The sequence below is a fragment of the Clupea harengus genome, chromosome 3 (genome assembly GCF_900700415.2).
Source record: "Clupea harengus chromosome 3, Ch_v2.0.2, whole genome shotgun sequence".
NCBI lineage: Eukaryota > Metazoa > Chordata > Actinopteri > Clupeiformes > Clupeidae > Clupea > Clupea harengus.
This window is the reverse complement of record NC_045154.1, coordinates 28,235,502-28,258,761: the sequence shown is the minus strand read 5'-3', so window position 1 is coordinate 28,258,761 and position 23,260 is coordinate 28,235,502. Positions and strand designations below refer to the sequence as shown.

At 39.5% G+C, this 23,260-nt stretch overlaps 1 protein-coding gene and 1 long non-coding RNA gene across 3 annotated transcripts; both read left to right on the top strand.

Annotated features, from left to right (window-relative positions):
• Positions 1-1,966: 1,966 nt before the first annotated feature.
• LOC116220045 lies at positions 1,967-6,230 on the top strand. 2 transcript variants are annotated; one of them, XR_006152318.1, is made up of 4 exons: positions 1,967-2,409; positions 2,509-2,624; positions 5,102-5,291; positions 5,546-6,230. It is a non-coding gene; the product is annotated as an uncharacterized LOC116220045 (long non-coding RNA). The 2 variants fall into 2 exon arrangements; XR_006152317.1 differs by having other exon boundaries at positions 1,973-2,624.
• Positions 6,231-12,761: 6,531 nt separating this feature from the next.
• LOC105889722 (capping actin protein of muscle Z-line subunit alpha 2) lies at positions 12,762-22,948 on the top strand. The gene is made up of 10 exons (XM_012815632.3): positions 12,762-12,863; positions 16,980-17,043; positions 19,377-19,428; positions 19,585-19,648; positions 19,815-20,021; positions 20,274-20,353; positions 20,890-20,968; positions 21,157-21,228; positions 21,716-21,778; positions 21,995-22,948. Exons 1-10 carry the CDS (start codon positions 12,825-12,827, stop codon positions 22,133-22,135), a joined length of 861 nt encoding a protein of 286 aa, XP_012671086.1. The 5' UTR covers positions 12,762-12,824; the 3' UTR covers positions 22,136-22,948.
• The last annotated feature ends 312 nt before the right edge of the window (positions 22,949-23,260 follow it).

The window sequence follows — 23,260 nt, the reverse complement described above, 5'->3', positions numbered from 1 at the left end:
CAAGTCTGACATGTAGACTGAACATTTACATTTACATTTAACATTTACATTTACATTTACATTTAACATTTACATTTAGCATTTGATATTTGTATTTACATTTAACATTTACATTTAACACTTATATTTAACATTTATATATAACATTGAACATTTACGTTTATATTTAACATTTACATTTACATTTAACATTTACATTTATATTTAACATTTACATTTAACATTTAACATTAACATTTAGATGAAATATTTATATTATTTAACAACTTTGTGTTACTGCCAAAAAATATCCTTGGAAAAGTTATCGCATGAATTTACATGAATTTCTCTCTAAATGCTTGAAAAAGTGACATTCGAATATTGTCGTGCTTTTTGTTCCATATGAAAATGCTAAATGTAGCAAAACTGAGCAGGATTTTCGAACGTGCAACATTTTACAAACGGCGCCCCATAAAGATTCTCCATCTCAACTCAACTCAATTTAACTCAATTGGTTCTGCGGGCGTCTCTTGATTCTTTGTGTAAACTATTTTGGAGATAGCTGCGGATCTTCCCCAAAACATCCAAGTGTGAATGTCTGGGGCATGGATGGACAGCCTAACAGGAGCCACAGACATTTGCGCTTTTTTACTCACAGATCGAAATCACTCGAAACATGGCAATGACGAATCACTAAACGCTCATCGGTCAGAGGACACAGTCCATCCACCATAAGGTTTTCCGGTGGGTAATAAAACAGACCTGCGTTCACAAACTGGATGGGTTAGGCTACACTTGCACATAACCTTTGGGCTTTGTCATAAATGGAGCGCACTTTGAGTTTCCCTAGCAAGAGTGGTTGAGAGCAGGCAAAACTGAAACCAACAGTTTTTTTTTTTTTTACTTTTATTAGAACAAGTTCCTTGACAGTGAGTCTCACACAGCATGTCATACAATATTACAGGTGTAGACCAAATATAAAGAAAGCACAAATGGCAGAAGGGTTATCCCAATGGGTTCACATAGTATTCACACTCATATTCAATCCAGCTTGTCCAGTCAAATGTCAACAGAATGTTCATTTTAACAGATACATTATAACAGGTGTCCATTTTGCTAAGTAAATGTCCATCCGGAGTCGTAGGCTTGCAGTTAAACTTTCCATACAATTCACAGCCTGGAGCCTCTGGGCCCACTGGTCCACGGTATGTGGGTGGGTGGGGCCTGAGCCAGTTTACTGTGATAATTTTGTGGGTAATTAACATCATAACTCTGATCATATACAATTCGTTTTTCCCTAGCCCCCTTGAAGGTGTAGTTCCCAAAATCAGCTGTTGTGGGTCAATCGAACTGTCTAAGTTCAAGATCTCACGTATCTCCCTCTTCACCTCCTCCCAGAACTTCTGCAATTTAGGGCAATCCCAGAAAATGTGAGAAAAGTCCCCTATTAGACCACAATCTCTCCAGCAGAGAGGGGAATACTTCTTGTCATACTTAGCTATTACTATGGGTGTTTTAAAATATCTAATTTTTTAGCTTCCAACTAAATTCTCTCCAGGTTGGACTACTTAAATATTTGTGCCAGGACACCCAAGAGCTTTCCCATTCATCATCTGCAATAATGGTGTTAGCCTCCAATTCCCATTTACCTTTTATATCCAAAGTGTCGGTAGATGTATCGATATGAATTCTACTGTATAAACAGGATATTATATGTTTTGTTTGAATTCGATACTCAGCTATGTCCACCCAGTACTGTTCAAAATTGCCTGGTGTTTCCTTAATTTTGTCCCATTCCTTGTGTGTGGTCAAATAGTGCCGACGTTGGAAATATCGGAATAGATCATTAGCTTCAATACCATACTTTGCTTGAAGTTGTGTGAAAGCCCTGAGAGTCGTTCCTTCAAATAATTGACTTATTGTGGTCAAACCCTTCTCCGCCCATCTACTAAAACCACTGTCTAATTTAGCAGACAGAAAATCACAAAGAGCAGCTATTTTTGTTGCCCTAGATACAGATAACGGTAGGTTTAGTACCTGTCTTATTTTCTTCCAAACCTTTAATGTATACTTAACCCATTCATTTTGTATCCTAAGTTTACGCCATGCATTTGTCGTCAGAAAGGGGAGGGCTGAGAGTGATGTGTTTACTGAACTTTGCTCTATATGTACCCATTTTGTATCCATATCCAATCTCATCCAGGAGACCAGTACTCTAAGTTGTGCTGCCCAGTAATAACTTCTGAAATGAGGCAAAGATAAGCCGCCCTTCTCTTTATGTAAGCAAAGAACTTTGAGTCGAAAACCAGCCTATCTAAGAGCTTAAAAGTAGATACCGGGACAGCAATAGGAAGAGAACAAAAGACAAATAACAGCCTTGGCAGAACATTCATCCTAACGGTGAAGCCAACAGTTGTGCTGTGGATTCTGGTTAGGACTACATCACACTCTGAATAACAGCTCTTCTGGGGTTTATCAAACTGTAAAAGTAAAAGGTAGCCACAGACATTTGCGCTTTTTTACTCACAGATCGAAATCACTCGAAACATGGCAATGACGAATCACTAAACGCTCATCGGTCAGAGGACACAGTCCATCCACCATAAGGTTTTCCGGTGGGTAATAAAACAGACCTTTTGTAAAAGGTAGGGCTGCGCCATTTGTTTTTGGTCATCATTCAGGTTTGGGATGTTATTTAAGTGTCATGGGAGATGAACATATCATGATTGGTTGTTTAAAAATATGTTATTTTAGTTAGAATACTGCTGGGCTACGCAACACCTTAGTATAAGTCTAATCATATCCGTTGTCATTATCAAGCGTATCTTGCGGTTATGGAAATGTGATTCGCAATGATTTTCCTTTTACTTAGATACAACAGTACGTTTTCGTATTTATATCATGTTTCTACCTTGCAAAATGTTATTTAATTGTGTTTATTTGTGAGTCAACCCGTTGCACTTCCAAACAGGAGGCCGCAGTGCACGCGTAATCTACAGCAATATCTCTTCGGTAACACACACTGTCACACTATTTAACAAGTCTTCAACAATTTGGCACTGTGGGTTAAAAGCGTGACTTTTCTTTCCTTAGCAACTGTTGCAAAACTAACTAACGTTACCCTGCTTATAGCAAGTAGTTAGCTGATAAAGATGATGACTCAATGGTGTAGTAATATCGATCTAGCCACTGTAAATTTAAATAGCTCTGAAACGCGGTGTTTCTGCCCAGTGGCGGCGCCAGACATTTTTTTCTGCAGGTGCTATGGGGGAGCTCGGCATTTTAGTGAGGGTGCTATGAAATTAGGATGATAGCCTATGTGTCACATGGTTCTCTACTACAACAACCTTACATGTTTGCTCTCTGAAGCGTCTTTGGGGTCCTTGAAAAGCGCCTATCAAACCGATTGTATTATTATTATCTAGGCTTCTTCCGACAGACGCGCACATCTGCGACAGTCACTGACAAAAGACATACAGCATGTTATAGAGTCCGCAATCCCAAATACCTAATTTACTTTAAAACACTTGTGGTTGTGAGGATTAAAGTTGGGCGACAGGTGACCACTACCATGTCAGATAGAGTGAAATTAATCTTGGAATAGCAGATAGAATTAACTAAAACAGTCAAAGAGTCAGAAATGCGTTAAAAAGGTATATATTATTTCAGTTCACAATCAACAGTAATCACATAGAACCTTATGCATAGCATACCTAGCACACAGACAGACTGCTTGTCTTAGGCTAAAGAGTCTCTGATTTTTTTAAAGGCGTCTCCAAAAGAATCCAAAAAAGAGGAAAAAGGCAAAAAGTTAAAATCTTCGGCAAAAAAGGGCATCTTCGTTGCTAATCAACCGAAACGAGTCTTCAGCGACACAGGGTAATCAATGCATGATCAGACAGCTTTCATTAATGTTACACAGCTAACAATACCTTAGTTGCATTGTACTCCAACAACGCAAACTGTCCCAACCAGCTTTTACAAAAACTCCTTTGTTGGACTCCAAACATGCAAGGTGGATATTTCTGGAGTTTTGGTCTTCTCGGACCATCCTGAGCGTTCATGCTAATGTCACTGATGCTGTTAGCACCCTCCCTCAGTAGTGGTGGAGGGTTGACCTCCTTGACCACAACGTTCCTCTCCTTAAAAATCCACACCAGATACCCCTGGCATTTCTTCTTCTTCTACGTCACTCTTGTTTCTTAATCGTTCTTCCAAACATGGCCATTTAGGTAGCAAAAACCGATGCATTGTTGATATTCACTTGAAACTACCACGCACTAGTTCGCTTTCTCCTTCAACCGTCCAGTAACGTCAACATTCAAGCGTGCGACGTGAAAGTTGGGTCATAGGCTATGACAGAATGATTGCTCTGTGTCTAAAACAATTTAAATCTGTTATTATTTTCTTTTGTGAGTTAAATATTATTATCACACAATAAATAACGCAGAATTAAATTAAATAACAATAATAAATAAACCATTATTTTCTTGGGGGTGCTATGGGGGTGCTATGGCTAATCCAGGGGGAGCTAGAGCACCCCTAGCCCCCCCCTGGCGCCGCCCCTGTTTCTGCCATTGTTCGGCTTTAAACTAAATAAGTTATGTTTTTCGCCAATTTAACGGTTGACACCGTCAAAGGATGTTTCAGAACATCAGATGCATTCCATGACTCGTTGCCGAACTCGTCTACATAATTCTGTATGCGGCTGTCTTGAGCCTTGCCTCAAAATAGCCTTAATCAGGGTGCCAATGCAGGAGCCCAGAGTGTTACACAGGGGCATAGTTTACATCTTGCCTAAATCATCATCTTGGCCTAAATGTGGGAGACTGATAAGTGTGAGTGCATTTGCTCAAAGTAGTTTCTAAGCAGAAAACTGCAAAGATGAATGAACAGCAATCACAACAGAATTACACATTAGGCCTCCATCACCTGGACAGACCTACACTGATTCTCCTCTCTGTCATAGGGTTGGGGTTAGCCTGTGCAGGTTAAATTGTAGGCCTATATGAAGTTAATAGTCACCAATGGATGTTCTTGAATTAGCCTATAGTACGTTTAAGTGCCTATATGTCTTGTGGTAATTTATATTTCTCCTGTCTAATTTCTCCTGTCTACTAAGATGGTTAAGGTATTTTTCAAGGGAATTGGATATGCTGATAAGTACCTTGAAGAGATCAAGGCCGATCTCCAAAGACGACTTTGTGTGACCCAAGTTGGAAATGAACGAGAATGTGATGTCATCTTGGTCCTCTGTCCAATCGTCTCTCGAGCTGGAACCGATGTTGAGGCTGCACTGAGTGCGATTCCAAGTAGGTTAATCATCCTGTTTCCATATGAAAATGCTGTAGAATGCTCTAGAAATCCTTCACGTGCCCTCTTTTATTCAAATTCGGACAATGTTTTAACTGTGGTAGTGCCAGTAATGAAGAGGCTTTAGGCTACATTTTCATCTGTAAGCTGATGGGCACATACATATAGTTTATAGTAGCACAATGAACTGGTTTAACTTGTGTTTTATTCATTTAGATTGTAATATGTTAAAAATGTCTTTTATACCTTTAAGGCTCAAAGCCTACACTTCTTATGGTGTTTCATCACACATTCGACCCGGACGAGATAATACCCAACACCCAGAAGTATGTCGGAGGGAGAGGAATGACGGTAGACCTGCTTTTCAATGAAGAAGGAGGACTACTTTCTTGCAGAAGAAATGAGAACTCTAAGAGAATGGCTGCAGATTTTCTCAGCCAATATGAAACACAAAGCCCTAGACGCAGTGATATCTATTCAAATGCCAAGCTTCTGTTCATTTTATTGGTCCTTTTAATCATGTTTTGGCTTTGGCATTCTCAGGAAGATCAGGTAGATCAATATCAAATGATGTCAAATGATACACTACAGTCGAAATATGAGCATAACTGAAATCTGATTCAAATCGTCTTCGGTCTGAAATGCCAGAAGTGGGTTTTTTTAAGTCATATATTGGCAACACCAACATGTTTTATTTGAAAACATTAAAAAGGTGAAGAGCAATCAGCAGTATGACTTTCAAGTGTCATTTGATTTAAGAGTAAATTGTAGTTTATAAGTTGTAATTACTCAACCTCCTTGCATCCTGAAACTGCATAACACCTCTAACCTTTTAGCCATTTTACTTAGTTATTTATTAAGTTATAGGCTAGGCTACGGCTGGGAAAGGTGGAAAATCATGTGAACAGGCCATAATAAAATTGAAAGTGTTCAATCAATGTTTTGTGTACACACTTATTTCAGTAAGCTTAGCTCTATTCAGACACTTTCACTATTCAGATGCTGTTTATCCATTAAAATGATTATCTAGTCTATATTTCATATAGGAAACTGCTGATCTTAAATATAGGCCCACTAAATCCACACAGTCACAAAAGAGGACAGACTGTCATCAAAGTGACACTTTGTCAGCAGAAGTAGATTTTAATTAAATTAGAATTAAAGGGGACATATTATGAATATTTCACTTTTTAAGTGCTTCTTCACATTAATTTGGGTATCTGGCATGTCTATCAATCCAAAAACGCTGGGAAAAAACAACCCAGGCGGTGTGTTATGGTCAGTGGCGGCGCCAGAGATTTTTTTCTGCAGGTGCTATGGGTGTGCTCGGCGTTTTACCGAGGGTGCTATGAAATTAGGGTGATAGCATATGTGTCACATGTTTCTCTACTACAACACCTCCCCACCATATCGTCATATCTGTTTACATGTTTGCTCTCTGAAGCGTCTTTGTGGTCCATGAAAAGCGCCATACAAATCGATCGTATTATTATTATGATTAGGCTGCTTCCGACGGACGCGCACATAGCCGTGTTCCTCTGCGACGGTCACTGACAAAATTCCGCAATCCCAAATACTTCACTTACCTCAGTGGGGGTTAAAGTTGGCGCCAGATGACCACCAGGTCACCACTAGCATGTCTGACAAATTAAACTAAACATAAATAGTTCAATACATTCTAAACTAAAGAGGGCAAATTAGAATAGCAGATAGAATGAACTAAAACAGTCAAAGAGTCAGAAATGCTTTCAAAAAGTATATATTATTTCAGGTCACAATCAATAAAAACATAGAAGCTTATGTATACCTGGCTAGCACAGACAGACTGCTCGTCCTAGGCTAGAATCTCTGATTTTTTAAGGCGGATCCAGAAAAATCCCAAAAAGAGACGCATTAATTAATGTTACACATCTAACAAGACCGTTCCACCTTAAATCTTAAACGGTGTAAAGATGCAGGCCCCTTTCAAAAGTGAATGAAACAAAACAGTAGGCACTCAAAAACACAATAATAAGAGCTAGATCATTGTATCATTGTACAATAAAACTCTTAAAGAACAGGCAAAAATGCAAACAAAACTATGCACTAAGCAAAACCAAAATCCGGGCAGACCAGGTGGAGCATGGCTAGCACCCTCAGTAGAGGTGTAAGGTTAAACTCTTTGACCACGACGTTCCTCTTCTTCTAAATCAGATTCCGATACCCCTTGCATTTCTTCTTCTTCTTCAACGTCACATGATTATTCTACTCGTGGAATTTTGGGTATCAAAAACCGATCCATTATTGTGAATTTGTTGATACTACCGCTTGACTTTGGCTTTGACAGTGCACTAGCTCTCTTTCTCCTTCAATCGTCAGGAAACGTCAAAGTTCACGCATGCGACGTGTCTGTGTTGTGCTACGTGAACAATCTGTTCATTTCAATCTGTTATTATTTTCTTTTGTGATTGAAATAATATTATCACACAATACATTAAATTAAGAACGCAGAATTAAATTAAATAACAATAATAAATAAACCATTATTTTCTTGGGGGTGCTATGGCTAATCCAGGGGGGGCTATAGCACCCCTAGCCCCCCCCTGGCGCCGCCCCTGGTTATGGTGTCTCTATGTCAGAAATGATACGGTTGAGTGATCACTTCTGATTTTCCGGCATAGTTTTAGTCACAATGGGCACTTAATAGGATTTCACCTACCAATAGCCATGTATGGAGTCTCTCTACATGGCCTTGGACCGCCCCCACTCGACCCACCTACAGGATAGATTATAACTTTGCGAACGTACGCCATTTTGTTTTTGCAAGCCTTGGATAAGCTAACTAGCACCATGAAGCAAAATGTTCTGTGGTCGGCTGCACAGACCTACACCAAACCCCAGCCTCAGAAGACACAAGAGCTAAATGGATTTATTTGACCAACCTGTTTTGCCAACATGGGCCAGTATAAGGCTGGACTCTCCACAAGATTGAGCTTGAGGGGGGCATGGTGGCCCAAGTTGATAAGTCCCCCCATTTACGGGCTTCATTGCCCGTGGGGACACAGGTTCAAGTCTGGCCTGATGTCATTTCCCAGTCCTCTCTCAGCCTCGCTTCCTGTCATAACAATTCACTGTCCTGTCCAAAATAAAGGCATAAAAAAGCCCAAAAAGAAATCTTAAAAAAGAAAAAGAAAAAGATTGAGCTTGGAAGTGGGATAAGTGCCAACTCTCCATCACAGTACTGTAGACAATGGAAATGTAAGTATTTTTTACTTTTTAATAGTTTGTTAGTTTAAGGTCTTTGAGATACATTTTCGACACTCTAAAATAACCTGACAATAAAATAAGAGGCTGTGTGGAGGGTTTAGCAAATATAAGTATAAAGTGCCTACCGCAAACAGCATGAAGATTTCTGTGTAATAGTTATTTTCCAAAAAACATTCCCTTTTGAAAAGGCTTTGTATTGGGGTGGAGAGGGGTGTCAACAGTCCCCCTGCACATATGATTCAAGGCCATTAGCCATTTCCTTTCGACACTTCAATGACGGGGTCATACATGTTAGAAGGGCGCTTATTTGTTCATGAACGACGTGATTAGCAGCTTTTACGGGTAGAGCATACTCAAGAACTTAGAGACTCACCTGCAGTTATAAAAACATTAATAGAATTGTTTTCTGGTATGGCTACTGATGGCACAAATTGTATTTTGTAATCAATGTTTTTATCATAATTATTTTATTCAATGCTGTATATCTGTGCATGACTAAAATACAGTTTTTGTATTGTTAGGACTGTCCAAGAAACCAGTGAAAGCCCATCCAACCTTCCGTGAATGTCACAAGCCTTTTATTGAAAAGTCAAACAATGTACAGCCAGCCATTATAAAACAAGCGAAACATAACATACAAAAGAACTGTTGTCTTTAAATGGCCTTCATCATAAATAGAATTATGATATAATAATATCAAAACTAAAAAATGATAAATGTGCAACATTGCAACAGGGTTAGATTATTAAAAAACTGTACAATCTTTTTTTTTTTATTACAGACCACGTAGATAAACTGTTGGACCTCATCTTTGACAGGGTTTTTCAGGACCTGGCCCCATATGTGGATGAGGTGCTGAAGATCCCCATCACTGAGGATCTCTCTGCCCAGTTTGAAAAACCTGACAATGATAGCCGGCTACGTGTCAAGGTTCAATCAAGGGCAGGTCTGAACCCCACGTACCATCCTTGAGCGTACAGAGTGTCTATTCGTATCCCTAGCACCATGCAGGAGGGCAGTACCACCCTGATTCTCGGGCCCAGAAAGCCCCAACACCAGCTTACAAAGCTTCTGTAGGCCAAATACCTGTAACGGCTGAGCAAAGTTTACATTGTATTTAGAGAACAATAAATGGTGACACATATTTATAGAGTGGCCACTGAGGGCACAAATTGAATTTTTGTAGTAAATGTTTTTAATTTAAATTTTTGTCTTATGTACTAGCCGGTACATTGAATAATAATACGAATATTTCTCTGTGGCATTCGATATGGCAATCTTTCTGTCAATAAAAGTCTATAGAAACAGGTTTTTGTGCTTTCAGTGTTTGATATGTAACATGTTAACAATTGACACATGTAAAATGAACAGTTAGCAAAGTAAGACTAAGAAAGAAAATACAATAAACAACGGTTCCCTCTGTCATATTTGTATTACACGCGCTACCAGATGGACGTCAAAGGCTAAATGTTGATTTCATATAATTCACTTACTTTGAATTAGTGCTTCATTTATTTCATTTGCCACCAAACAAACTGAACTAAACACAATCTAATTAGGACAGCTGCAGTCTAGAAATGGCCTACTTCACTGTGCAAACAGGTTTGTTTAGTAGACTAGCAGGGACAGGATGGTGTGTGTGTAAATAGAACACCCACTGTTCCACTGATTCTGATCATTTGTACCCATCAGCAGTAAAAGATCCCTGAGTACAATATCCATATCATGAATCCTAAATGACCTTCCTACCTGTCACACTGACAAAGATTTATTTCACAGAAAAAGAAAACAAACAAAAAAATATATATATACAGTATATATATATATATATATATATATATATATATATATATATGTATACATATATATATTTATATAAATAAATTATGTGAAAGAAGTATTTTTTTAAATGACACAATGTCATGGGCTCCAAATGGACAGTTCCAATGCAGTTTCAGTGGAAAGATTGGAGATGGCCACTCAAACTCTACCTGAATTGTATTTGAATGTTTATTAGTTGGTTTATACATATAATGCCTGATTTTGAAACAATACTCTCTCATCTTGCAGCTGTAGAGGAAACATCTAAATGAAAAGCAATGCGAATATGTACAAAATTGTATTTGTTAAAATGTGCAAACTAATTGTGAGTTCTTTGATAAAGTTAGGTGAATAATTGTAAATGTTTTTGTGTCTGGATTCAATGTTAAGTTTTGCCTCATAAAGGTACTGTGGAGGCTATCCTAAAAGCCTCAGTGTGGACGGCAAAGTGTTCCCAACGCGTAGCGAATGATCCTTGTCCAGGCATGAGCTCTCTTTGGGTGGTGTTCCCGTTTATTATAAAGATACAAATGTATACATAAAATTGGTCTTATCACCCAGTGCTGGTTGCTTATAAAACAAGATTCTGTCGGTGAAGTGGGTTTCACGGCTACGGTAAAAACCGTGTGTTCCCCGCCATCCACACCTTTCCCTAATTGAGTAATCACACCTGTAGATATGCCCAATTCCCTGTGACGTGTCACACCCAATGCAATACTCCCCCAAGTGGCTAAAATAAGTAACACTAAAATAAACCTAACTAAAAGGTGGATAGAAATGGCTCCTACAGGTACAAAATGGCATGTCGTTCCAGCTGTAACTCAGTATGTACCAATGTTGTACCTTTGCAATTGGTTCATTTTTGTCACTAGGGGTGCAGAAATATTCTTTAGAGGTACAGACAAGAAGGTACATAATGTACCTATGATAAAGGTACAGTGTTGTACCCCGATAGGGTGCAGCAGGAGGGACAAAGCACTTTTAGATCCATCCCTTTACTTTGATGTCTTAGTGTGGCATTCAAACGTTATGTAAGGCCCAAATGTAAAACCTGTGGTCATCCACAGTTTTCAAGGTTGTGAAACCATCTGAATTTCAGGTTTCTCATGTCTATGGTTACATAACAGGACAATTTGACGGTTTTGATTGCATCATATTATAAGTTGCAAAGTTTCAATGTAGTACACACCATATCCTACTAATGCCATTGCCTTTAGACTTTTTGTTTCTGTCTAAAACTACGGGAAAATGGAACACAGCTGCCAGAATTATGAATATTTTCTACGGAGGGAGGACGCCCCCGGACCCTCCTATAGGTCTGGTCTTATCCCATTTTCTTGCTCCCACCCTTTAAAACGTGTTCCGGCACCACCTGCTATGGACTTTTATTTTCAAGAACAATTAACTTGTTGGTGGTCACCTTTTTGTATTCTCCTAATTATTAGTATATCACCATTTCAAACATGTCTCATGATAACAAACGGGTTGAATAGGCTAATTGCCTGACTCTTGAATAGAGTTTGGCTGTTCATCTGTATCAACTCTTCAGAAAGTAAATGTATGGGGAGGGCTGTCCACCTATACCCTTCAACGGGAGGCCCATTACAATGTCAGAGGTGGAGGAGACATGGAGAAAACTGGTTGCTGAGCAATTAATGAAATCTGAAGTGTTTTCTAATGTGAGGGAGTGGGATGGATTCACAATGAAGTGAAAACATCTGTCTGTCTGTCAGTAAAAGTCAGTGATTTGCTGGCAGTGAGGCTGACGATCAGCATGTCAGTCCAGGCAGACATTCCCTCCACACAAGGTATATTTCCCTTGCCATAGAGTTGTCATTATGGAATGTTTTCTCTTTTGAAGCTTTTTATTTTCTTCAATTACAAGTAGGCCTACTTGAAGTGAAAGAGGAGAAATGTTTTGTTTTTAGTCACAAGAACAACAATTATGCGAAAAAAGCTTACATTCACTGCCGCCAGTTTTACCTATTCTAACATTGTTTGTTAAACTGATTAAGCTTAATTGAATTAGGCTATCACATATTTTAGAAGTTTTGAAGAGGACAATGAAAATAGAGAGGAGAAAATTGTGTTTTTCATAAACTAGGCCTGTTGCAAAATATGAAATGTACAAGTTAATGTTTCTGACTGTCTGTAGCCTAAGCAAATGATTTAAAAAAGATTTTTAGATTGATCTAAACCTTGAAAAAAAAAATCAGTTGCTTTAAAATAAACAGTAGCTACATAAATCAATACAAATTTTAATCAAGACGCAAATAAAACCTTTACATAGGACTATTGACATAGTGACTTTTGTGCATATATGCTTGTTGACATAGGTGACCTAGGCCTAGACTAAAGATATTGACATAGGCTAATATTTTCACTCCAAGCTTTACATGATTGCAGACTCCGCCCATATACATGATGTCAGATTCGGCAGCTGAGCTGGTGTGCCGGAAGGGAAGATGGCGGATCATGAGGAGCAGTTATCCGAAGAGGAGAAGGTAGGAACAACAGTATATTTGGGTACTGTACCTATTAGATAAATGCACACGTAACAGTTGTGTACTGGGAACCTGCTGGTGACACGAATTCGTTTGTATGCTGTGTGTATCTTGCATAGTTTATATTTAACAGGCCGTTGCTTACTTGCTTTGCTCGTCTAGTATTTTTAGCTCAGCAGCCACTGCCCAACTTCCGCTCATTTGAGAATCTCAATCGCAGACTCCTTGTACGGTCCTAACTCTAAAATAGAAATCGAGGTGCCTGGCGCATTCATTAGCCAAATTGCATAACGTTAATTACGTAAAATGTTTGTTCAGTAAGGTCATTGACTATCAATCTTTATTAGATGAGATCATATATGCTAACGCTAGCTACTCTATTCAAACCCCCGAGCAGCCTATAACGTCAGCTAACCAGTTAGCCAGCATTAGCAAGTTAGCAGGCAACACGCCCTTTCTGGTGATGTAGTCGCCACTTTTCCTGGTATCGTTACAGACGACAGACGTTGACAGTTCTGTTGTGATTACTTATGATGTCTTTTCACAGCACCATGCTCCTCATATGAATAATATTATAATGACAGACATTAAGTTGCAGACTGTATGTAAAATGCTATTGTCTGCCAAGTAAGTAACTTCTCAGTTTGTTAAAAAAAATTAACGAACGGATTCTAACGCCTCCATCTCTGCAGAGAAGAATGATCGCTTTTCTCACACAACACGTAATGGAAGTTCAGTAGACATGGTCAGATAACGATGTGCGACTGAATGACAGGGGTCGTGAGGGTGAGATGTACTGCATTTCTCACCTTCAGGTGACGCCTCATCATCAAATTGCTGATTAGTGTCGTAAACACTGACATTGGTATACCTACAAATGAGTATGTCAGCTATTAGGCCAAGGGTGTAAAGTTTGCATTTTCCATACTTACCAGCTTTTTCTGCTTTTCTCATATAGAGAAATACAGAGAACGAGGTGGGCATGCAAAGCTAAAACTAGATATGCATCTATCTCCTGAAGGAAATACCAGAGCATACAGAGCAAAAGATAAAAAAATGAAATTAAAAAAAAAAAAATTAGAAAGGTATTTAAATATATGCACAGAGAGGGGCAGGGGTAGAGAAGAGCAAAGCATTGTTAGGACAGGGGATGGTCTGAATGTTAACTCCCCAGTTTTATCATTGCTTTAAAATAAGATTGCAGCCATTCTAAATGCTATGCTATGTCAATCCTTAGGGTAAACCATGTAAGCTATTAAAATGTAAGTTTGAAATAAGATATAGCCTATATTTTAGTGTGCGTTTACACTTTTAAGTCATTTTCTCACAGGTTTTCAGTATTTTCCTGGTACAGCTTAAAGAATGTGAGGCCTGCGGCATGGCTGCCTGACTGAACATGCTGCTTGCACAAAGGAAAAACTGTTGCTCCAACTTACTGGAACCTAATTTATGCTGATGCTAGTTCATATGTCAGATGGGTAGGAGTAGATAGAAAGGACTGATGGCATGTTTTGCAATTTAAATGGTCTGAAAACCGTCAAAATTTGTATGAAAAAGTCAGATTAAGCCACAAAAACAACACCGGCCCCATTGACACAAAAACTCAAAGGCTAAAAAATATCATATGGGTCCTCCGATCACTTGACTTGTAGATCAATTCTTATAGAGAACATGCACCAAAGTAAACCTTGATCCTTTTACTCAGTTTAACACCTTAATACAGTTAAGCCCTAAACATTCAAATTCTTTATGGGTTTCTCAGATTTGAACACCCAAGGTCTGTGTTTTCAGATGATGGCAATTCACCCGTGGGCATTTTAGTGTTATTTTAATGTGTCTCCTGTAGCCGGAGTGACTGTGCCATCACAGAGAGACACCCAAGTATCCAAGCATCCCAGATGCTGTCTGCTCAAGAGCTTAGCAAGACTGGAGGGGGTCTGCTTTGTCTTTGACTGTCTGATTTCTGTTTGAGTGTGTGCAATCTACTTTTGTAGATGTAAGTGATCGGTAAACTCAACACCCAACCCACCGACTGTGTATGACTGGTTAATAGTCTGCAGTAGCTTGTTGCATAGATACATGATGTGGCAGTGCTGAAGCAGTGGTATGTGGTATTCGGGTCATGGAGGGCTTGATTAAGTTTTCCACTTGGGTGCCACCAAGTGTTTGTCACCATCTCACACCTCACGGCTTGGCTATGGCAGGGCATGATCGAGCTAGTGTTTATTGCATGCCTTCACAATGCAGTAGTTCTCAGAAGGGCTGGCTTCGTTATCTGCATTCTGGTATCTGATCCTGCTGGGGTGAGATTGAATGTTTTGCCCAATCAAAATCTAACTGAAAAAGCTCATGCTGAAAGGGGGATAGATGATTATCATAACAGCCCCATAGTTTGCACATTTGCAAGCCCACAATGTATGCTTGCATGCATGTAAAATGACCTTTTTTTTCATATTCAACTGAAGTTCTAATAGATCAAGAATAACAAACTGAGAAACGAAGCAAGGAAGGGAAAGCAATTGAGCAGCATTTGTTGTCAAAAATGTTCCTGTATCCAGTGCCCTGTTCTGCAGGGATGTAGTGAAGTGGAAATGCAAGAGCCAATCTCTCTTGGTTAGCCTTAGCCCAGAGCTCATGGCTAATGCATGTGCCTGACCACCTTCTCTGGTGACCTGTGACCTACCACTGCACACTAGACCTTTTGGCACATAAAGTGACTGTCAAAGAACACCTTTTGTTAGTACATAAAATGGCCTGATAAAAGTGAGATGCACAGGAGGCGATGGAGTCAGATTGATGGAGCCAGAAAGACTCCACTGGCCGACGCTAGCATGACTTCCATAGTGATTTGTCATGCTCTGGCCTTAGTGAGGTGCTCATGGCTATGCTTGAAGTGGGCTTGAGTCATTGCAGTGTACTCTTATCCAGATCTATTTTTCTGTTTTTATTAGCCTTTGTTGACAGAACTTAGCAAACCATTTAGAATGACGCGCTATTTATGTGGTGTCATTAAGTTTACCTTTCTAGTGTCGTATTATTATTGCTTTAATTTTTTTACTGTACATTAGTTGTCATGCTGCAGAGGTCATCAAAAAGAAGTGTTTTTTTTCTGGAAGGCTAGTATGACCAAATTCAAGACCGCACAATCGAACATATGTACCAAATACTTATGCCATTTTAGTAGATCAATGTTTAATTATGCATAAAGAGGTGTAATCTGTGACATGGGTTTTTGCTGCCTCAGTAGTCAGTCCCACCAATGGCAGTCATTAACATTTAATGCGTACGGTTCATCTTCAGGCCAGCCTTTGTCGTTATGGAGCTGTTGTTTATGTTCCACTTGGAGGTGAACCAGCCCTATTAACCCCTCCGTGTGGAATTGGTCCTGACGCACATGCAACTCCCACAGTACCCCACTGAGCGGAAATCCCCCCCCTCCCCAGCCCAAACAACATGCACGTTGGTTGGTCCCTAGCCTCCCTGTTTCACACACTCTGCATCTCTTGGCTCATTAGTAGGAATCTATCTACTACAAAGTGAGCCCTGAGCCCCGACTGGTGTCACCTTCCTCTACATACTCTTGTACCAGCTTTTGTCACTAACTGTATTTTCATGTCCATGTACGGTCATGAGGAACGCAGAGGGGGAGAGGTCGATGATGTGACCACAGAACAGGAAGTTTCTGACAGCAGGGATGAGGGGACAGAAACCATGAGAGTGCAGTCTGTGTTTGCTGCCCTGCCTTGTGTACTGTACACACACACACACACACACACACAACTCTTATTCAAAGAGCTAATATTGACAGTCAGCAGACTGTCTTGAGGCCCTTGACTGAAATGACTTGACTAATCTGTCTGCAGACAAGATTATTTAAGCCTTCATTTTGACGTCATCATCAAAAACCTCAATTTTGAATTTCTTGGAAAAGTTGGATTTGTATTAGGTGGATAAACGGTCTCTGAAGCAACCCTTTTTAATGACACTAATATTATTTAGGTAACAAAGCTTATTCTGGGAAGTCAAAGAATCCACCAAGGTTTCATGAGTTGTATTAATGAATTTTTTTGTAGTCCATGCTTTAATCTCTTTTGAAATATTGTTCTTGTTTTGCAGGTACGCATAGCAGCCAACTTCATCATCCATGCTCCTCCAGGAGAGTTCAATGAGGTTTTCAATGGTGAGTGCTTTTGTGTTGTTGAGATGTTGCACCGTGGTATGCGGTGGTTACTCTACTCTTAGCCAACCTTGGGGGTTTCCACATTGCCCATTGTGTTTTCACTGCATGTCCTAAAAAAGCTTGTCATTGTGCTTGCATGTTTGAGAGACACCGGTTGCCACCCTCATCTGATACTGTCTGCTGTGCCCCTTCTAGACCAGTGCGACCTTTTGGTCAGGAGAGCTTGAGACATGATTAAGGCCTCCATCTACTTAACCTAATACTACATAATACTCCTTATTTATTTTTTCTTAATCATCAAGTGTGATTTAACACAGACGGGGGCTACGTGTACAAATACAAATATTCTTTACAGAACACTTATGGAGTATTACGTGCTGCACAATACAAACACTTCTCCTAGCAGTGCATACTCCAGATCCAGTGAATAGATCCATTCTGGGTTTTCACAGTGTAGTTGAGTCATGAAGATGATAGTCACAGCTCTCTCCCTAGATCGTAGGGCCCTGAAGCCCTGAAATAGCCTTAATTAAATCTAAAAGAATACAAATAGCTGATAAACCTGCAACATTTGCAAGGGTTCTTCCCACTAGCAGTATTGTTTTAGATAGCATGTGAAGGCAATGTAAGGTAGCACTTCATACAGCTTATTTGATATTTCAAAACAGTCTGAAAGCAAAGGCACTTTCATTTTGGGTGCAGTACAGATACTGAATTCACCCTAAATTAATCAAGTTGCTAGAGTTTTTTGGTGACTCATTGGCAAGAGTTGTGTTTTCATTCAGGTCCAGTAAAGTCTTTGGGATTGTGACACCATGCCGTTGAGGCAGTGAATTAGAGGTGGAGGATTAGAAGTCACGGTGGCTTGAGCAGAACCCGAGGTGGCTTGGGCAGGGTCCGTTTGAACTGATGGGCTGCTGAAATAGCTCGCTTTTATGTCACACTTTGCTTTGACAGTCATAGTTGATTTTGGACACTGAAGTTAATCGTCAGTGCAGAGGCCAGTAACTGTCACCACTCTTTCCAAGGGCAAACTTCCTCATGAAACAAAGAAACATGGTTGATTGTAACATTAGATGTCCAAATCCAGGTTATTATAACCTTTACAGAATACAACAATATCTTTTTTTTGTTTTGTTGTTGGACTGATTTGATCGTGGAGCATATTTACCAATAAAATGTAAACCTGTCTTTTTGTGTTAGAACTTGTGAAAACAGAATTAAAAGTACTAGAATAAACAATAAAACCTAACCTTTGTGGGTATCTGTGCAGTTTCCTAGGAGATTTAGTCTGGCTTAAGAATGATAAATGTCAAATGTATCATATTTTCAATCTAATGTGGGATTGTTTGTTGTCCAGCAGGAAGACAAATATATGCTGAGGATCTGTACATATCGGTCTCCATTTCTAAGTAGCTTTTTGAAACCCCTAAACATGCTCGGTAAAAAGTTAAAAGTTGTATAGAAATAAACGAATTGAAATGACATGGAATAGCCCAATTGTAAATTACTGTCTAGACTACAACTCCATGGTTAATGCAGAGGGGATGTCCTGTTTATCTTCAGTTTTCTCTTTTTTTTTGTGTGTGTGTGTCTGCCGTTAGGCTATTAAATGTGTTTTTGTGCTCATGACCTCGGTGAACTCTGTGGCCATCACATCACATCACACCGAGAGGGTTCTTTGGGGTCTTTTTTTCCCCCTTGTTGAGCCGTTGGTTAGATTTGAGGAGACGCAGGTTTTGAGGGATGGGGGAGGGAGTTTGGGTAAAGCATCAGACATCCAGCAGTAACTGGAGCTGCTGGGGATTTCAGAAGCCTCCGAGGGAAATGATCTTGTTAATCCTTCTGTGGTGATTTAACTTCATCTCCCAGGGCTCCGTCTCATCCCTCTTATCGCAAGGAAACACATTTTTGTGTACTTGTGTGTTGCACTGCTCTATCGTCCTTCTTTTCATGTCTTGGAGATTTGTCGTGGATGTCCGCCAGTCATCCTTCTGCTGTCACATCTAGTTACCTCCGCCAAGGAGGTTATGTATTCGGTTTGTTTTGGTTGTCTGTCTGTCAGCAGGATTACACAAAAACTACCATTTTCATGAAACTTGGTGGAGGGGTGTAGCATGGGCCAGGGAAGAACCCATTCAATTTTGGAGTGGATCTGAATCAGATCCACAAATTATTTTTCACTTTCATTACCATTGCAAGATGGGTCATTTGGGCTTGGCGGAGGCTTGCGCTCTTCGAGTGCCCCTCTAGTTGGGCTCTGCTTTTAGTCAGAGTTTGGTATCTAAACGTTGGTGTACTCATTGATGTGTTGTTCCTGTCTTAACCCACAGATGTAAGATTGCTGCTCAACAATGACAATCTCCTCAGAGAAGGTGCAGCACAGTAAGTAGGCATTTATTGTCTTCCATTAGTTTTTTCGTAGTAAACACTTATGCAGTGTTTTTAATGTAAAGGATTTATAGGAACAAATACAGCATTTGAACAACTATGCTTTTGTCAAGTACATCACAGTAATTCATTTTATTTCTGTTTCTCCAGTGCCTTTGCACAGTATAACTTGGATCAGTTCACCCCAGTGAAAATCAACGGCTATGAGGAACAGGTGAGATATTAATTCTCTCTCACAACAAACAAGGCAAAACCTTTCCTCTGATGTGGTAGCAGGTTAACATAAGTTATTTGTCACCCCCAACCTTGTATGTCGTTTTGCAGGATAGAATCATGTCAGCCCACACCTAAAAAAACCTGCCTCTTTTTTTCTGTCATAGGTTTTAATCACAGAGCATGGTGACCTTGGCAATGGAAGGGTCTTGGACCCCAAGAATAAGATCTCCTTCAAGTTCGACCACTTGCGCAAGGAGGCGAGTGACCCCAAACCCCATGACACGGATGGAGGAATGGAGGGCTGGAGGACTGCTGTGGACAGTGCTGTGAGAGGCTACGTTAAGGAGCATTATCCCAGCGGTATCTGCACCGTAAGTGACTGCCTTTCTGTTATTTCAGGTCCGCTGGCTGAGTGGGGATGGGTCATTAACAAATCAGCTACACTTTTTTTGTGCCACTGCTCCATTGTTGGTGGGGTGCTATAACTGACCTATAAAATATTTTAGTTGTAGATCAATGGATGCTGTCCGCAATGTTAACATATTGGTATACTTGTGTGTGTGTTCTTTGCTTGTGAACTAAGACATGTTAAATAAACTTTGATTTGTTCATGTTGGTGCCAGATCTATGCGAAGACTATTGATGGACAACAAACTATCATTGTCTGCATCGAGTGTCATCAGTTTCAGCCAAAAAACTTCTGGTAATTGTTTTCTTTATTCAGATTTTTACCATACCATTTTCCTATTGCATATTACTATGTATTGTCCTTTTAATAATCTACTCACTGTCAAGTTAATCCCATATTGTATCTTTTTCACACAATTGGAGTTAGATAGCAAAATGTCTTTTTCAAGACGATCAAAGTGAATGGAAATCAGGTCTTTCTGGTCACTAGATAATTAATCACTGACCTGGAGACCTGACATGAGGGTGACTGGCTGGCATTGACTTGAGGGTAGATACTGGCAGACTATTTATTTGGGGGTGAACATTCTCCTTCAAGCACAAATTTCCATATTAAATACACCATGTGGTGTTAAAGATCATGTTACTCTAATTGGATAAGGTCTCCTCCAATCCTCTTTGAAGGATAAGTTCTACTGAGCTCCGTCTATGGTTGTGTAATCACATAACAATCACTCGGAGCCTGCATCTAATATCCCATGCTTCCCAAGAATAAAGAAAATCTGTGTTACTCTTCTTTTTTGAATTCATGTTTTTCTTTTTTATCTCAAGGAATGGGCGCTGGAGGTCCGAGTGGAAATTCACCATTTCCCCTTCTACCACTCAGGTGGCAGGGATAATGAAAATCCAGGTGTGTGTGTGTGTGTGTGTGTGTGTGTGTGTGTGTGTGTGTGTGTGTGTGTGTGTGTGTGTGTGTGTGTGTGTGTGTGTGTGTGTGAGAGGGAGCGAGAGATTCTTTTTGGAAATGATGTACATCTGTTGTTGGTATGGACCTCAAAATAAACAGCTAATACAGCTTGCACAATTTTTTTGTTGAAGGTTCATTACTATGAAGATGGGAATGTTCAGCTGGTCAGTCATAAAGAAGTTCAGGAGTCTATGCCCATTTCTGTAAGTGTTTTTTGTATTTTATTGTGCATGAGGGAACATCAGTGAATATGAGAGACCTGATGATTGTCAGCTCCACCCTAAGATCTGTCTCTGTTCCTCCCTCTGATGTTGTGCTCTCATGTTGCCTGATGTGCTGGAGGCCCAATGGCTGATTTTGAGCTTCTCTTAGCTTCTGATCGGTTGAAGGTAGAGGTTCGCTGAAGAAAGGATATCTCTATTATGATGCCCAACCTATTGAAAGAGACTAGGTTATAGAGACCTTTGTAGGAATGTATCCATGTTTGGACACGCTTCTGTGCTTATTTTACACCTCAACTTCCCACCTTAAAAAGATCATTTGCTTCATAATTTTCTCAAAGGCTTAATGCTGTACCTGATGTGCAAGGATTTAGCGAATTAATATTTGACCTCACTGATGTTTAAGTTAATTTGTGTTGTTCATCATTGTGTAAACTCCTCCTGATTTCTTGTCATTTTGCACTTTCAGAATGAAGCACAAACAGCAAAGGAGTTTGTCAAGATCATGGAGGCTGCTGAGAATGATTATCAGGTTGGTTCCCACAACTGTAGCATTATTTAACATGTGTGATTTACTAGTGCATTAATTATAGTGTTGCACTGTGTTTGTGTCGAGCCAGCGTTTTTTCGTTGTCATCCTTTAAAGATCATTCAAAATCATTAAAATGATCAGCAATTTACTTCAAAATTGACAGGTTGTTTTAATGCTAAATAAATATTTAACACGTTTCACTCATTTCCCCCTTAGACCGCCATCAACGAGAATTACCAGACCATGTCGGACACTACCTTCAAAGCCTTACGCCGACAGCTTCCTGTGACGCGCACCAAGATTGACTGGAACAAAATCCTGAGCTACAAGATTGGAAAAGAGATGCAGAATGCTTAAATGCCAGCATTGCATGACTGGATTAATGTGTTGTCATTGTACAAATTAGGTTCATTGAAAAAAAACTAAAACGATGGTTCAGTCCCACCCAAAAGTGAACCATATTCATATTAAGAAACTTACCTTTACTAAAAACTTTGCAGAGATGCCATGAATTAAATACAGTAATATATGTTTTGGTAAGGTTGAAGGGGAGGGAAGCAAAAGCAAGACTGTGCCAAAGGAAAAAATCATGTCACCTTAGAAGTATTTTTTACTTCAGGTAATAACAATTAAAAGCTATTAAATATTGATATTGGAAGAGAATGAAGACAATTGCAAGGTTTCAACCAGTGAAGAACTACTTGACTTGATTGGCAAGAAATAAGGAGCAAATCCGATAAACCATATTAACCAACTAGTGTTTTTGGTTATATTCATCTTTTGCACACACTGTTTTGCTTGATGATGTGGATGTTTCTCTGTCTCCCAATGTCAGGACTTTCATGTATTCCCGGTTGTATAATGATAGTTAATCCTTACCATTGATCACACGTCAGCTATCCCACAACTGATGTCTCGGACACCTTCAGTGAAATCTTGAAATGCTTAGTTAACAAGTCATCTATTACGTAATGTGCATTCAGTTTATCATGGAATTACAGTTGCACTCCACATGTCCTTATTTTTATTGATGCAGACATGACTGTACATGGCACATTGTAATATATACATGTATTAAACACCTTGTCTGTCGGTTTGGCGATTTATTCCTTTCAGATTGAGAACTGTAATTCAGTCATAAATGTGTTACATTAAATGACAAATTTTCTATCTCTCGTGTCATTAATGTTTCTGATCGAAGTGCCACGAAACGGCAAAGTCAGTTTGACGAATACCTGCTTCTATCCCAAATGTTTCCGTTATTAGTTACAGCAAGGATTTGCTAATGTGGAAATGGGTGACAAGGTAAGCAGATGGAGTCACCTTTAATAATTATTAAAAATATGGGTGTCTAATTTTATTTTATTGATGCACCGGATAATATGTCATGGTGTGATCGAGGATTATAGGATTTCAGTACCACGCAACGTCATTTCTAATCATAAACGTGTGTTTTATGAAACCATTTGAATAAGCATTAAT

Coding starts and splice junctions, on each gene's coding strand:
- LOC105889722 (XM_012815632.3), top strand. CDS start 12,825: ATGGCGGATCATGAGGAGCAGTTATCCGAAGAGGAGAAG. Junction 17,044..19,376: donor GTTCAATGAGGTTTTCAATG/GTGAGTGCTTTT, acceptor CTTAACCCACAG/ATGTAAGATTGCTGCTCAAC. Junction 20,969..21,156: donor CAGGGATAATGAAAATCCAG/GTGTGTGTGTGT, acceptor TTTTTGTTGAAG/GTTCATTACTATGAAGATGG.